This window comes from Chrysemys picta, chromosome 6 (genome assembly GCF_011386835.1).
Source record: "Chrysemys picta bellii isolate R12L10 chromosome 6, ASM1138683v2, whole genome shotgun sequence".
Classification (NCBI taxonomy): Eukaryota; Metazoa; Chordata; order Testudines; family Emydidae; genus Chrysemys; species Chrysemys picta.
Window position 1 is genome coordinate 40,808,163 of NC_088796.1, and position 12,901 is coordinate 40,821,063.

General features: G+C 43.4%; 1 protein-coding gene across 3 annotated transcripts in view; it reads right to left on the reverse strand.

Annotated features, from left to right (window-relative positions):
* The window catches only part of ADAMTS6 (ADAM metallopeptidase with thrombospondin type 1 motif 6), a 303,817-nt gene that overhangs the window by 25,236 nt on the left and 265,680 nt on the right, over positions 1-12,901 (reverse strand). For all 3 annotated transcript variants that reach the window (XM_042841735.2, XM_024107369.3, XM_042841736.2), the window contains one exon: positions 7,428-7,557. In XM_042841735.2, coding sequence (XP_042697669.2) covers positions 7,428-7,557 — 130 coding nt within the window. The remainder of the gene's footprint in view (positions 1-7,427; positions 7,558-12,901) is intronic.

Here is a 12,901-nt window from a genome sequence, read left to right on the forward strand (position 1 = left end):
ACCACAGGGGGACACATCTCAAAAAATCAAGGTGAGTAACTTCTTCTTCAAGTACTGTCCCTATAGGTGACTCCCAAGCAGTATTCCTACTGGAGGGCTGAGGTTTCGGAGTTGGGTTAGTCACAGATGATAGTACTGTGGAGCCAAAGATGGCATCAGAGGCAGAGTCCCTGGTGATCCCTGAAAAGGTGTGGACTGATGCCCACGTTGCCACTCTGCAGATCTCTGAGATGGGGACATCCTTGAAGAAGACGACAGATGAGGAGATGGATCTCGTGGAATACATACTGATCGAGTCCGGAGGGGTCATATTACAATTTGGTAGCACTGTCTGATGCAATTCGAGACCCACTTGGAGAGTCTTTGGGCTGATGTCACTGAGCCCTTAGATCTTTCCGCCATAGAGAGAAATAGTCTAAGGGATTTCCTGAAGGCCTTTGTCCTGTCGAGGAAGAATGCAAGGGCTCTCCTAACATCTAGGGTATTCAGTATGACCTCTCTATTGTCTCAGTGAGGCTTGGGGTAGAAGGCAGGAAGGTGAATAGACTGATTCATGTGAAACGAGGAGGTCACTTTAGGGATGAACCTTGGATGCAGCCTAAGTGTAACCTTGACTGGGAAGAATACTGTGTATGGGGGATGCACCAGCAGAGCTGCTATTTCCCCTATTCTTATAGCCAAGGTAATTGCAATCAGAAAGACTGTTTTCATCTAGGCTAGCGAACAGGTGGCATAGGTTCGAAGGGGGGCGTAGTCACCCCTTTCAACACTAGGTTTAGGTCCTATGAGGGGGTAGGAAGTTGAGGTTGAGGGAAGAGGTTTGTTATTCCCGTAAGGAACCTTGTAGTGGTTGGGTGCGATCGTACTGAGTATCCTTCTACGGGTGGTGAAATGTTGTAATAGCTGCTAGGTGGACCTTGAGATAGCTCAGGAAAAAACCCAATTTTTTAAGGGCCAGGGCATATCCCAGAATATGTGGAAGAGTTGCTGACACGGGAGAGATTTGGTGAGACGTGCACCAAATCTGAAACCTGGACCATTTCTGCAGGTAAGTGAGTCGTGTGGAGGACTTTCTTCTGTGCAGTACAACCTCTTGTACTTCGTTTGAGCATGAGCTAGCTAGGTGCTGGGACGATGTAGAAGCCGTACTTTGAGGCAGAGGATCCCTGAGATAGGATGTGTGGTACGCCCCTTTGTCCAGAGAGAGAAGGGAGATCGATGGGACAATTGCGAACTGCATCAGGTAAGGGTAACCAGGTATGTCTCGGCCATCTGGGAGCATGTGACACTGTACCTAAAGCAACCCCCTGGCACCACATTTACCATGTTGATATGATTATGATGTGTTTTGAAGAAAGTCTGCCTTGTAAGATATCATTTTAAAAGTCTTGATCTGTTGAAATTAATATACTGTTGAATTGTATGTGTTATCGTATGTGAAGTTATGAAGTTTTGCTATGTGTATGTTACTAAAATATGATGTGAAGCTGGAAACACCCACAACCAACTTTTCAGGTACAACAATGGGGCAGCCAGACACTGATGATGGCCCACTGAGGGGAACACACACTCACAAGGAGTACCCCAGGACTGTATACAATGGAAACCTCTCAAAGATAGCACGTACACAGTGGAGACTGTTTGACGCACATCATAGCGACGGATCTTTCCAGCAAGCTGGAAAAAGCTATAAAAGGAGGAAGTGACATCATTGCTTGTCCTCACTCCCCCCCACAACTCAACTGGAAACATGTATAGAGAACAAAGACTGAACTGGGGAGGTGCTCCCAGGCTGGAAAGGAGAATCCTAGCTTTTATATTAAGGAACTATACCATCAAAGTGAAACACTGCTTGATTTAAATCCTGTCTAGTTTACAGAACTCAGATTGCATTTTTACTTTTATTTCTTAGATAATCAACTTTGATCTGTATGCTTACTACTTATAATCACTTAAAATCTATCTTTCTGCTGTTAATAAATCTGTTATATATTTTTTACAGTGTGTTGCTTGAAGTGCAAGGGAAATTCTTCTCAGGAACAAGACCTGGTGTATGCCCTCTGCACATTGAGGGAGGGGTGTACTGGGTAATAAATTTACAGTGGTTAGGCTTCTGACCAGGGCAGGATGGTATAACTCTGGGGTCCTAGGCTTGGGAGCTGGGGGGAGTTGGCTGGAGCCTCTCTATTGTTGGTTCATGAGTGGCTGGTGAAAGCATTTATTTAACTTAGCTGGGGTGTCCCTGCTTGTGGATGGCTATGTGAGTGCAGGACCTGGAGGGATTTACAGCTTGTCACAGCATTACAGTGTGAGAAGGAGCCCAGGTTGGTAAGACAGAAATCTCAGCAGTACTCCAGTTCCAGGTTGCACCCTGGGGAATCTGTCACAAAGCAATCATAATTATGTGAGCTCCGTCCTTTTTTATCTTCAGCAGGACCTTCATCAGAAGAGGAAATGGAGGGAAGGAGTAAAGGAATAAAGAAGGTCCTTGTCCCACGGGAGGAGGAAAGCATTGTCCAGAGAGTGCTGTCGGATCCCCACCCTGGAACAGTATCATGGGCACTTCTTGTTCTGGTAAGTGGTGAACACGTCTGTGGCTGGTGTTTCCCAACATGAGAATAAGTTGTGAAGTATTGACAGGTGCATCTCCAATTCATGGTCGGGCGGGAATGTTCAAACACCAGTACAGCCTGGCCCATGTGAAGGCTATCATGATGACCTGCATTTTGTCTCAGCTTCATCAAAACCCTGGGTATCATGAGTATTGGTGGGAAGGCATATATTAGTCCTGGAGACCATGGAATGAGGAAAGCCTCTGTCAGGGAGCCAGGACTTGAGCTCCTTCTGGCACAAAATGTACTCGTTGTGGCATGTCACAAACAGGTCCACTTTGGAATCTCCTACCTGTGAAGACGCTGTGAATGACAGAGCCCCTGATATACCACTTGTGGTTTTCTGAGAAGTACCTGCTAAGTTGGCTGCTGGGGTATTCTGTTGATTGGGTGGAGGGGGGAGGTACTGGGGTGATGTGCAAAAGATGCATGGCTTCTTAATGGTGTGGGAAGGATCTTGCTCCCTCCTGTCTGTTGGTATATTGCATCACCGTGGTGTTGTCCATCAACATCTGGATTGTTAAGCCTCAAAGAAGGGGCAGGAAAGCCTTGAACTCCAGTCATATAGTTCTGAGTTATAGGATATTTATGTGAGGGATGGCTTCCTGAGGGGACCATATCCCTTGGACTTAGGGTGACCAGACGTCCCAATTTTATCGGGTCAGTCCTGATTTTAGGGGACTTGTCCCGCGTCCCGACCTTACATCGGTCGGGACGCACTTTGTCCCGATATTGGGGGACGGCGGCAACCCGGCACTCCCGGCACCGCTCACCTCTTCTTCCGGGCCCTGGGGCAGTTCAGCTGGTGGGACTTGTAGGCGCCAGCAGCTCAGGCAGCGAGCCCCCCCTGCCCCTGCCCCCCTCAGGGAGGGAGGGAGGGCGGGGGTCTGATGCCGCTCTGGGTAGCCCATGCGGGGCGGGGTGATGATGCTGCAGCAGCAGCCCACAGACGGCGAGGGACGGGAGACCCATGGGGAGGCCGGGGTTGAGGCAGTGCTCTTGGGGCCGCACCTGTGGGCATCGCGCACGGGGGCCGCGATCCGGCTGCGAACCAGATGCGGGGTGTGAGGGGAGGCGTGTGTTTGGCCATCGGCTCCCCACCCCCATCTGCAGCGTTGGTACGTTCCAAGCGGAGTGGGAGGGGACGAGTGGCAGTTGGCTGAGAGTGGGCGGAGGGAGGGGGCTGGGGGACGTGGCCTGAGTGCACCCTCTGGCGCTGGGCGGTGGGGGCGGGGTCCTACAGTGTGTATGAGGCAGCGGTCGGGGCAGCTTGTTCCTTTTTTTTGCTCCGGCTTTTTTTGGGGGGGGGGCTCTGCCCCCACCCCCACCCCCCCCCCGCCCCGGCGTCCGATATTTCACTTCTGTCATCTGGTCACCCTACTTGGACTTTCAGTTGGTTGAGATATGCTCCCATCCCAGAGAAGAGGCATCTGTTAGTAAAGTCTTGGCAGGCAGAAGCATGCAAAAAGAAATTCTGCTGCACACTTGAAATGGTTCTGTCAACCAATTTAATGATAGGAATTTAGAGGGATCCATGCTGTGCCTGTTGGGTAGACATACTGATCTCAACCATCATTGCAGAGGACAAAGATCTAGTATATTGTGTGACATAAGTGCATGTTGCCATATGCCCCATGAATTTAGGTACGTCATCACTGGTGTTCTGGGGTTTGCTTGGAGCTGTTTGTCATTGTCTGAAATCTCCATTGAGGAACATATGCTTTCACTGTTTTGGAATCTAATACCTCCCTGATCATAGAATCATAGAATATCAGGGTTGGAAGGGACCTCAGGAGGTCATCTAGACCAACCCCCTGCTCAAAGCAGGACCAATCCCCAACTAAATCATCCCAGCCAGGTCTTTGTCAAGCCTGACCTTAAAAACCTCTAAGGAAGGAGATTCCACTACCTCCGTAGGTAACCCATTCCACTGCTTCACCACCCTCCTAGTGAAATAGTGTTTCCTAATATCCAACCTAAACCTCCCCCACTGCAACTTGAAACCATTACTCCTTGTTCAGTCATCTGTTACGACTGAGAACAGTCTAGATCCATCCTCTTTGGAACCCCCTTTCATGTAGTTGAAAGCAGCTATCAAATCCCCCCTCATTCTTCTCTTCTGCAGACTAAATAATCCCAGTTCCCTCCGCCTCCCCTCATAAATCATGTGTTCCAGCCCCCTAATCATTTTTGTTGCCCTCCGCTGGACTCTTTCCAATTTTTCCACACCCTTCTTGTAGTGTGGGTCCCAAAACTGGATACAGTACTCCAGATGAGGCATCACCAATGCCAAATAGAGGGGAATGATCATGTCCCTCGATCTGCTCACAATGCTCCTACTTATACAGCCCAAAATGCTGTTAGCCTTCCTGGCAACAAGGGCACACTGTTGACTCATATCCAGCTTCTTGTCCACTGTAACCCATAGGTCCTTTTCTGCAGAACTGCTGCCTAGCCACTCAGTCCCTAGTCTGTAGCAGTGCATGGGATGTTGAACCTCATCAGATTTCTTTTGGCCCAATCCTCTAATTTGTCTAGGTCCCTCTGTATCCTATCCCTACCCTCCAGTCCTGAAAAACAGAATCACTTCATTCCTTCTGGCATTTGGTTAAGACATTATAACGCTTCACCTGAGAGACATGAGCCCACCAGTGCTGACCCTCATTGGATAAGCACATGAGTTGAGATCAGTATAGAACTATGTAAATAGAGTCTCTCACTTGTTGTGGAAATTTTCCCCTTTACTGACCAGTTGTCCAGAAATGGGCTTCCTTGTCTCCTAAGAGGAGTTGCTACCACAGCCAGGACCTTCATGAAGACTCACAGAGCTATGGAGATGCCGAGGCCGAAGGGTAGAACTATGTATAGTAGTGAGATGTGCCCACCAGGAATCTCATGTACTTTCTGTACTCTGGATGTATCAAAATGTGAAAATATGCATCTTGCAGATCAAAACCCACAATCCAGTTCATAGAATCCAATGGAAGAGTTATAGTGGCTAGGGTAACCATGCAGAAATTGAAATGACAGCTATATGTGTTGAGATGTCAAATATGGATGACAGGCCTCCCCCTGCCTTCTTCTTTGGGATTCAGGAGTAGTGGGAATAAAAGCCCTTGCCCTTGAACTCTAAGGACATTTTCTCCACTGCTCCCATTTATAGAAGGGAGACTACTTTCTCGTTCAACAGTCTCTTGTAAAAAGGGTCCCTGAAGAGGGACATGGAGGGTGGAGAGGTTTGAGCAGCTTGAAACTGAAAGGGATACCCCTTGCTTACTATCTTAAATACCTACCAGTTATCCCAGACAAGGCTTCTTGGAAGAAAGAAAGCCAGTTGCCAAATGGAGGGATGAAAGATAAAGGATCTGATCGTAGGCCCATCAGTGTCTCGACATTGGCATCAAATCTGTTGCCTGTCTAATGCTCTGGAGTGTGGGGCAGTCAAGGAGGAGGCAGAGACTCATCTGTGATTAAATCTCTGCTTCTTCCTCAGAGGCTCTGAAGATCTTTGCTGCATCACCAGTCTCCCATGGTATAGAGGAATTATATGAAGGGACAAAATGCTGTATCTCTCTCACTAGTTTCAGTAAAAGTTTTAATTATCTCAATAACCATAAAAAGGAGTTATTGCACATGTACTATAACTATTTTTCAAAGTGAAATATTTCACCTGTTTCTTACATCTTTAAGTAAATTGATCCCCTTTGAGGTCTAGTTCCTTGCCATATTTTGTTTCATGAATAAGTGAGCTTTGTGGTTTTAATTTTATTTTTAATGTTACATAGAGCTATCTTCAAAAACTAAAAGCAAGTAGACATAAACAATTAGGAACCTAATCCTATAAGGTACTCATCACCTCCTGTTAGATGCCAATCAGTCCAAATCCTGTCAATATCATTCTATATGTTGGTCAGTAAAGATCACTTGATAAAAAAGTTACCAGTAGATAGGGTGACCACATGTCCCGATTTTATAGGGACTGTCCCGATATTTGGAACTTTGTTTTATATAGGCGCCTATTATCGCCTACCCACAGCCCCAATTTTTCTTACTTGCTATACCAGTAGGTGTCAGGGCCAGCCTAAACGTTTATGTATAGATTGCATCATATTTGAAAATCTTATCACAAATTTTAACTTGATACAATTTGAAAATACAGCAAGCTCTTAGCTCATAACGTAAATATCTACTGAACCTTTTAACTGTATAAGAATTATTATAAAGGCATTGACTGTTAATTCTCCCTCTCACCTTAAAATTTCTCTATGCCAATGTTGGAGCCTTAAAGGTATCCCTCATTTCTATTCTCAGCATGACTCCCCATACTCTATATGCATCTGAACAAGTGAGTTTTTTTACCCACGAAAGCTTATGCCCAAATAAACCTGCTAGTCTTTAAGGTGCCACCGGACTCCTTGTTGTTTTTTGTGGATACAGACCAATACGGCTACCCCCTGATACTTCAAGAAACTGTTTCAGTACCATCTTTCTGACCAACAGAGATTGAATTTCACACATTTTTCCTCTAGGCTTATTAATGCTGCTCATTAATCAAACAAGGGCCCCATCTAGGTCAGAGTATAGTGCCTCCACCATTCACCCAGCTTCTCCTGGCCTGAAGAGCAAGAAGCCAACACCAGAAACTGAACCCAAGTCTCCTGCATGGTAATATGGGATCCTAACACAAGACCAGGAAATTGTATTTTATAATACATTTGGCCAAAAGTAAATATTCCACAGATTTTTCTATATAAATAAAATAAATGATTGCCTGGAGAGTTAATTTATAAATTACCATTTGTCCGTAGTACTTACTCGGGTGGGCAAGGCTCAGTGTTGCAGGCTCTTTGGTTTTCTGGTGGTTTACTGTCTGGATCACAGTAGTTGTTCTGTACAATGGAGTTATCATCCAACCTTTTACACACCACCTCTTGTTTCTGTATTCCTTGAAAACAAGTTGGACCCCATTACTTAACAGTAAATGTATCTTTCTGCTGAATAAATGTATCTTTCACCTATTTGTAATCAATGTTCCTAAAGCTAAAAAAGTGAAAGGACCAATTGACTGAATGCTCCGGTAGAAAGCTTTCAATTTACTGTAATTTTAGGCAACCGCACTGCAAAGAGAATTTTAAATTACTGATGTTTTCTAAGAAAAGAGCATTATATTTATAGATTTAGTAACAAATATTTTATTTGCATATGGCACAAAATCTATTTTTCATCTATTGCCTCTCCAGCAAAAAAACTCTCCAGTTTCCAAACAAAATAACATCAGACAGAATATGGTCACATTTCAGTGCAAAATTATTATTTTTATGTTTTTGTTTTAAATAAAACAGCAATAGTATGGGATTCAGTGTCTCATTTTTGCACATTACATCACATAAGTATTATCTTCATTAAAATTATAAACCATTATTAATCCTCAAGACACAGCTTGTTTTTTTGAGTGCTCACTGTGTCTAGCACTTCCAGCTCCTCTTTAATTACATTAACCAGCAACATGTCGTACAGAACTGATTGTTACTCACTAAAACATAATGATAGGTTGTTGCCCAATAGCAACATTTTAAGAGAATAGGAATTTGTCACTTAAACACCGGAATTCCATGCAATTTAAATTAAGATGTTGGGGCTAAAGAATCACTTACACATAATAATCCTGTAGTTTAGAGTATTGTTATAAATCTAGTATATTTATCATTGGAATTTGCACGCAATATGCACCCCTCTTCCTTTTTTCAGATCAATCTTGGTCTGTTTACTTGAGCAAAAAGAGGGCCTGACTGAAACACATACTCACAAGTAATTCTTTTTCACAAGTTAACTTCTCACTGAAATATAGAGGATATTTTTGTGTGTGTGCGTGAGGGTTGCAGGACTGGGAGCAGTTTCATGCAAATACCTTATGGAAAAAAAGCAGAGGTAAAGGTTTGGGGGTTTGCTTGTTCTGCATTGTAACATGTCTAAAAACAAATAAGAATTAACACAACCTGGCTTTAAAATATCAGCCAAATTTTATTTCAATGAGAAAATCCTCAGTCACTACACTTTTACATGCTCCTTTCCCTTTGAAGACTAGGGTTTTGCATGAGATAGACTTTAACAGTGGTAAAATGAAGGACCTAGATGTGCCATATATCACCAGTTCTCAACTAGGGGTCTGGGGCCTCTTGGGGGGCCAGGAGCAGGTTTCAGGGGGGCCACCAACATAAACCAGAGACTAGGGCAAGCGTTAGATTCACTGGGATCCTGGGCAGAAAGCCGAATCCTGAGCTCCGCTGCCCAGGGCTGAAGCCGTAGCCTGAGTAACTTAGTTTTGCAGGGCCCCTATGGTATGGGGCCCTGGGCAATTGATCTGCTTGCTACCTCCTAACGCTGGCCCTGGCTTTTAATCTACTGAAAAACAGTTGTGGTGCAGGTGAGCCATGGAATTTTTATAGCATGTTTGGGGGGGCTCAGAAAGAAAGGTTGAGAACCCCTAGCATATATAAAACTTTAGGAATTAGCCAGTCCGCACAGAGGTATATGGTGGTGTTTCAACACTTTACTTTAGTTATATTTTTTAAAACTAAGAATATCCAGGAATGCTAAATTCTCTTGCAGGAGAAAAAAAAAATCATTGTAATATCCTCTTAAACAACAGCTTCAGTTCATCACTCTCCAATTGCTCCGTAAAGTCCACCAACTGTTTCTGTGTGATGGCATTTAGAAGAAAGCAATGTGCGATCCCATGTTAAGTGAATTAATCTGAAACATGATAATTAAATATGAGAAACTGTCTCCTCAAATGCTAGGCATCTAATGCTTTTTTCTGAACTGTACAACAGTCATTAAAACACTGTCAGATTTATTTTCACACCTTTTTTTTGTGGTTATTTTACTTAAGCTGGGTAAGCTCTGGCCAATCCCCTATCACATACATTAGAATCAGGAAGCTGAAAGGAAAACCCATCAGACCCATCAAGCTTGTGAGGCCTACTAGCCCTCAGGGTAGTCAGAAGGATACATTTCAGAAAGCATTATTTATGGTCTGCAAGGACCCAAAGGCCATATAACTAAGTTTTAAAAGATTTTCTTCACGTTTTCTTAACCTTTTGCCTGCTTTAAACCAGTTAAACAACTTACCTTTCAAATGTTGCCATTGTTACTCAGTAAATCCCATCAAATATGGCAGACATCTCAGGTTGACCATAAACATCATGATTCTTTTTAAAATTCAGCTTTATTTATAAAAAAAGATATGGTTTAGCACCAGGCATACTTGGTGCCCACTCTCACCATTAAGCCAAGACCCTCAGCGTGCCAGGTCAGATATCTCCATATGCTACATCTTTAGACATATATCTGTGCACTACAACATTAGACCAATATATCTGTGTGATTAAACTGAGTAGGTAAACCAGTCCTGTCAGATCTTACATATGACTACACAAACCTTTCAAAACTAACAGCAGGAACTAGTTCTGAATAATCTTCAGCCACCAAATCTCTTGCAGACATGTTGAAAACATTTTGTTTTACTGTGATCAGAACAATCTCTCCCAGTTGGGACTAGAACTAAAGTCTCAGGTCACAGAGCAGCAGCTTCACCACTTGAGTTAAAGAAGACTCCTCCCCCAGCCATAAGTAGTATTTGCAGATGGATAATCCTCTTTTCAGACTTTCCTCCATTAGACAATAAGGCCATCACACTGTCACTTTGCAAGATCTCCATTCTCAGCACTAAAAAAATGAAGGTTACTTACCTGTAACTGGAGTTCTTCAAGATGGCCTCTGCATATCCACATTCATGGGATGCTCTGACTGGTGCAGCCTGAATGGTAGAACTAAACTGACAGCACCAGTTGGAGCATTCACACATCTCCCTCACTCCTTCTCTTAGCAAATGTTCCACAGCAAGAGTATAAAAGGTTGTGGCACTCCAACCACCTCAGTTCTTTATCCCGTGACCCCAGGCCCTTTGATAAGTAGGACTCTGAAGAAGTGTGGAAGGTGGCGGTGAGTGTGAATACGCAGAGTCCATCTCAAAGAATTCCAGTTACAAGTAAGTAACCCTGGTTTCTATTTTGAGTGTCCTCTGCATATTCCCACCCATAGGGTAGCCTAATAAGCAGTAATTCTGACCCAAGAGGGTGAGAAAAAACAGAGTCCTAACTAAATAATGATTGCAGGACCGCCTTGCAAACTTTTGCATCTACCTTAGGTTCTAAGTCTAATGAGTCGTGCCTAGTGAAAGTATGGATTGTACTCCATGTTGCCATTCTACAAATTTCTATTAAAGGAATGTGTCTGAAGAATGCCATAGAAGCTGCCTTAGCCCTGGTAGGATGCGCTCTAACTCCCCTAGGAAAAGGGATCTCCTTTAAACTACAAGCCTCTTTAATACATAGTCTAACCCATCTGGAAGGTGTTTGCACTCGTACAGCCCTACCATTGTTATTCTCTTTATAAAAGATAAACAAGTTAGGAGATTGTCTGAAATGCTTAGTTTTGTCTATATAGGCTAATGTACTCCTAACATACATTGTACATAATCTAACATCACCAACCTAAATGTGAGATTTGGGAAAGAACACAGATAAAATTATAGACTGATTTATATGAATATAGGATATCGCTGAGGGTAAGAACCTTGGATAAGTGCATACTACTACTTTATCTTTATGCAATACAGTAAATCAGCCCACTCAGCAGGATGGGTTAGGATGTTCTGGGCCCTTTTTCTGGGGACCTCTTTGGGGATGGATACAAGGACAAGCATGGAGAGACAGCAAAGCAGGGCCAGGGCACTGATCCACAGCCTGGTAATAGTCAACCCTCATGTTTATTATTGTGATTGACATACAGTTAATCTTTGGTTTGTTAGGGCAGGATTTCCGGGTTATGACCAATAACATTATTGTTATGGAGGAGGATATCACAGGCTAAGGGGTGTGTTTAGCCTGGGTTGAGGGTGGTACACAAGAGATTCCCACAGACCTCACTCCCTACCTCTCCCCAAGCCCACTCTCCACCCCCACATCCACCACAAGGTTTCAAAGATGGATGCCAAGCGGAAGAAAAAACCTTTATACACACCATTATTGTATATCTTGGTTAGAGTTAGATACAAAAGAGATTCCCATAGAACTCATTCGCTTGCTCCATTCCTTCCTCCCTCCCTCTCCCCAAGACAATCCCCTCCCCGACCCCAGCCAATTCAGAGAAAACTATCACAGCTCCTGGACACAAACCTACAATGTGGTCCAAATCTGCTCTCATACATTGTATGAGATATGGAAAACGCAGCAATGGCTGAAGTATTAAGTACCCTTTTTGTTTTAGTTTTCACCAAAAAGGTAACGTAGCGAACATCTATGAAACGGGGTAGGATTGGAGGCTAAAATAAGGAAAGAACAAGTTAAGAATTACTTAGACGAGTTAGATGTCTTCCAGTCAGTATGGCCTGATGAAAGATATCTTAGAATACTTAAGGAACAGGATGAAGAGATCTCTGAGCCATTAGCAATTTTCTTTCAGAGCTTATGGAGGATGGGAGAGCTCCCAGAGAACTGAAAAAAGCAACTATATTACCTATCTATTCAAAGGGGAATAAGGACAACCCAGGGAATTATAGAGTGGTCAGCTTAACTTTGGTACCTGGAAAGATAGTGGAAGAAATAATCAAACAATCAATTTGTAAGCACTTAGAAGACAATAAGGTAAGTAACAGTCAACATGGATTTGTCAAGAGCAAATCATGTCATACCAACCTAATCTCCTTCTTTGACAGGCTAACACATTTTGGGGAGGGGGAGAAGCAGTAGATGTGATATCTCTCGACTTTAGTGAGGGCTTTTGATACTGTCTCACATGACATTCTCATAAGCTAACTAGGGAAATATAGCTTAAACGAATCTACTATAAAGAGGGTTCACAACTGGTTGTGAAAGTGTACTCAGAGGGTAGTTATCAATGGTTCACAGTCAGTTGAGTGAGGTCCAGCCTGGATCTCTCCTGGGTTTGGTTCTATTCAATATCTTCATAAATGATTTGGATAATGGCACAGAGGATATACTTTTAAAATTTGAAGACAATACCGAATTGGGAGGGGTTGCAAGCGCTTTGGAAGACAGTATTAGAATTCAAAGTGATCTGACAAACTGGAGAAATGGTCTGAAATAAATAGGATGAAATGCAATAAAGAGAAATGCAATGTACTGTACTACACTTAGGAAGGAATAATCAATTGCACAAATTAAAAATGGGAAATGACTATTTAGGAAGGAAAACTGCAAAAAAAG